We start from the raw sequence: 4259 nt of genomic DNA on the forward strand, positions 1-4259 counted from the left end.
GCCTGGCCTTCTGTAATGCATTTTTTTAATGCTGTGTAGGGGCAAATGACAAATACTTGAAAATTCTTCACCATTTGAAATTATGCTGCCGTATTTTAATGCTTGTATTTGTCGTTTTCTCTTAAGTTTATGGGTTAATTTTAAATGTATGTTCCGTTTCTAAGTAAAAATCAAGTAATGAAAATATGTGCAGCTTTATTTACTTAGATGGGGTGCTACATAGAGTGTAATTTTTAAGTATAAAAGTCTAATTATTGTAAATTAACCACTTAACATTGTTTCGCATTTCAGGCTTCTTTGACAGGTACCAATATATGTAAATACTTACAGATTTTTATGGCTCTAATTGTAATGCTATGAATCTACAGGGCAGAGTTGAGAACAATGCATGGGTAGCGTAAATATTTTGAGATGCCCGTTTCAAAATAGAGGCAAGGCTGTTTGTGGTTAGAGCTGGTAGCAAAAAGCTAAATGTGCTAGGAGTAAAATGGTTATCTCTTTCCCACCTTTCCCTCCAATATAAAAGCTTAATTTTTCCCCCAGGTTACATCTCAAGTTTGTTGCTGGTTTTATACCATTTCTTTCCCTGAGATAGCAACGTATGAACAATGATTGTTACAGCTCACCCACGTACATGGTGAGAATTGAAGACTGTGGAGGCAAAATGCAAAATGGAACCCGATGGTGAAGCACTGAACACAGGCAATGGCAGTGTTAGCTAGGGATGAAGTGCAAAGGACATCTAAGAAATACGAGCAGGGTCTCAGTCCCATATTGCTGAATACAAGATGACGTAAATTTAGAGGCATTAGGGAGGGAAACTGCAGAAAAATCTCTTACGTGTTCACATGGTTATGTATATGGTTCCTTTTCGTTTATGTCTTCTATTTTTCAGAATGGAAGAGGTAGAGTTCATTTTGGAACATTAAATATATCTTAGGCAGTGAATAAGAACCTACTGATGTATATTTTCACAAGGTTAGGAGCCAAAAAGAGACAGGTGGCTTTTGAAAATTAATAGCTCTTAAAAGGCGTAAGGAAATATAACTTAAGGATATGTTCTTGTCAGACATTGGTGAGAAGCTGTGTTTTGGGGGGGATGTTAATTAAGAACATTTCCCTGTTGGCATAAAATGTCTCACATTTTTGCCCTTGGTGCTCAGCTCACCATGAACACAGTTAATTCACAAGGTAGTTTTTGTAAATAAAGGTTTTGGGCAAGCTGAACGTGGTCCAGGGAGATATTAATGAGAGGGCAAGGGGGAAGAGTTAATGAAAACACACTTCCTGGTAGAACATAAACTGCTTTTTGGACCTGGAGAATGCTTTAAAATTATTTTCCCAAAACCCTGTGGCATTTCATTTCTGGAGGAGATGCAATAGGGAGAAATGACAAATAGCTCCATTTTATTATTTTCTTCTTTCTTGTTCTCCATATTTTTGGTAGGGAAGATTGGACATTTATTTTGACTGTTTTCTTTCTGCGCACAGAACCGATTACATTTCTAGCGCGTGACGCATTATAAATATACCCAAGTATCCTCTGGCCTACACATGATGAGTTGGTTATTTGTACATCCCTTCTTTGAAGGCAGCTAATTGTATGGAAAGTAATAGGCACTTGTCATCTAGTCCCTTTAAACTTTTATCCTGCTGAAATGTGTTCCCAGCATTTGGGGTGTGTAGTTGTTGTTCTGCATTATTTAGCTTTTGTATATTCTGAGAAAAATAACTAAGCTTTTAAATCGCATAGTCCCTTGACTGAAATCTCAGACCACTGTGTTCAAGGATCTACAAAATTTTATAGCCTGTGTCATTTAAAGGAAGCTGGCTGTCCTCAGGAGAACATTACTAGAGCTATGTAAATACAATCAGGAATTGTGGCCACATTTTTTTTGTAGATTTTTGTCTGCTGTGAAATTCTTTTTTCCACTCAAAAGTGTAGGCACCATCTAGAATTATCTGTGTTTTTCAGTAGAAATTAGAGATCAGATGCGTTTAGTTGGAGGAAAATTTATTGAGGGTACTAGTTTACATAGCACTCTGTAGCTCCCCCGTAGTTATATAATCGGTGTTGTGTGTGTCCATCGCAGAGTACATTTGATGCTCATTTATTAAATATGCTCGCTGGCTGCTACCGCATCTTTGTTCTGGACAGACAAATTACCTTTCTCACACTGAGCTTCCACTCTGGGGAATTAAGCCTCCACTGCTTTAATTAGCTTGGAAGTGGGGGGCTGCAGTTCCTAATAGACTTCAGGCTTTTAGTAAGTTAGGGAAAGGGTGAAAAGAGAACTTTCTGGGAAGCTCAAAATGTCATTTAAAAACCGTAAAAACCTAATATATATATATGTGATTTCATTTTGGTAATTGCAAACAGATTGTATTTGAAGACTGTATGGATTATCATTTTTAACTTAGACATTAAAGTTAGACTGCTGTTGAACTCTGTGCTCTCTAATTGATGCATGATCAACACAGTACATGTGTTTGATTCATATAATTACAATATTTATGTAACATTAAGTGACATCAAAAACCCGTTGCCATCAAGTCAATTCTGACAATAGCAACCCTGTGAGACAGAGTAAAACTGCCCAATCCCATAGGCAGATAGGAAATGTTAAGTGAAAAATTAGATGTGATAATCAGAAAAATAATACCTGAATTATTCACACATGTAGTTTTTTATAGGTAAGTACGTGTAGGTAGAGAAAGACCCAGGTGAGTAGATGTCACATGGGAATATCAGAAGTAAATACTAATGATAACTGCCAGTATTTTTTGAGCATTTTAGTATGTGCTGGGCCCTGTTGTAGGTATTCCATGTGTATTACTGTAATCATAACAACCTTATTATCTTCTCTTTAATGATAAGGAAACTGAGGCACAGGGCAGTTTGAGTACATTGCCAAAGGTCACACAGTTGAATGTATTAACCCAAAACTTGCTGTGGGAAGGGTCTTGATTATGAATGTGCTCTTAAAAAAAAGTCCAAGATATCACTACTAGGCAAGAACTTTATAATTCATTCCTTTTGGAAAGAAACTTGCTGGTAACAGAGTCAAGCAATTCGTTGTAGAACTTTATACTAGAAACTTCTTGAAAGTCTATTTATTGTCTCATTTTCTCTGCTAGTAAAACTGCAGAAAATGTTATGCTTTAGTTCTTCACTGCCAACGTAGCGTAGAAAGGCTCCATCAAGTCACAGTTGGAGAATAATAAAAAAAGATTAGAGAATGTAGAGAAGACAAAAGCAGGCATGTTTGAGTTTAATCTCTCTCAAATTTAGCGTTTTAGCTAAGATGCCCATTTTTATTTCTTGCAGGTCTGCTAAAAGGTCAGAGTAATGCAGAATGCGTGCCTTCATCTCAGATTTTGTTCATCACAGGTGGATCCCATGTGTCTTCAGTAGACAAGTCACCTTTGTAGCTAGCACCAGTGCCAGCTCCATGCCATTGCACCTTCTTTAGTCTTGATTGCCCTTCCTGCATTTATTGGTGTATTAAAATGACTGAATATGAACATTAAGGACTCCATGAACCTGGGCTAATGGGAGACTGTAGAGAAAATGAAAAAAGATCCACAAGAGGACATCTTTGGGGCGGGGGAGGGAGCTTGGGGGGAGGGAAATGACTAATGAAGCTAATTAAAAGAAGCATTCAAATCTGCTTTCTACCCTCATTAACAATTAGCAGGGCACTGGCCAGAGTTTGTACCCTGTGTTTTACCTTAACAACATTCTATTTGCTCTTTGTATATTTAAGTGTTGTAAGGAAATGTGTTTCAATCAAAACTGAACATGAGATAAAGGAAAGAGATGTGGCTTTTGTGATACTCTATCACAGACACTTTTATTGTATCTCTGTAAAATACAATGTATGTATGCATGTGAGTGTTTTTGTCCTAATGTTGCTAGTCCCATGGCAAAGAAAAAGAAAAAAAAAGAAAAAAAATTGGAAAAAAAATCAGGCTCATAGCAGCTGCTGTGTAGAAATTTCCCCCTACTTCTAATTTGCTGAATGAAGAAAAAAATCTTTTATTTGTGATATTTTCAGAGACATTTGCTCTAGTATGGTGTATTTAAATAATAAAAACTTAAAAGAAAAAATACTCAATGGAGTTTGGGTTTAAACACTGCTTTTTCTCTTTTGTATTTTGGAAGAAATTTATTTTTTCTGATAACAAGCTCACTTTAAATTGTAGGGGTTATGAAAGGAGATGGTGTGTGTATTTATTTAGCTTTGGGCCAATAAGAT

The 4259-nt window shown here is 36.5% G+C and overlaps 1 protein-coding gene across 3 annotated transcripts in view; it reads left to right on the plus strand.

Moving 5' to 3' along the window:
* Positions 1-3997, plus strand: part of LMO4 (LIM domain only 4) — a 16538-nt gene extending 12541 nt beyond the window's left edge. Inside the window, exons 5-6 of one of the 3 annotated variants that reach the window (XM_064282190.1) lie at positions 544-637; positions 3329-3997. In XM_064282190.1, the coding sequence (XP_064138260.1) occupies positions 544-612 (69 nt within the window). In that variant the 3' untranslated portion in view covers positions 613-637; positions 3329-3997. The other 2 variants (XM_010591135.3, XM_010591137.3) reach the window with 2 other exon arrangements.
* Positions 3998-4259: the final 262 nt, after the last annotated feature.

The sequence above is a fragment of the Loxodonta africana genome, chromosome 3, assembly GCF_030014295.1.
Source record: "Loxodonta africana isolate mLoxAfr1 chromosome 3, mLoxAfr1.hap2, whole genome shotgun sequence".
Lineage (NCBI taxonomy): Eukaryota > Metazoa > Chordata > Mammalia > Proboscidea > Elephantidae > Loxodonta > Loxodonta africana.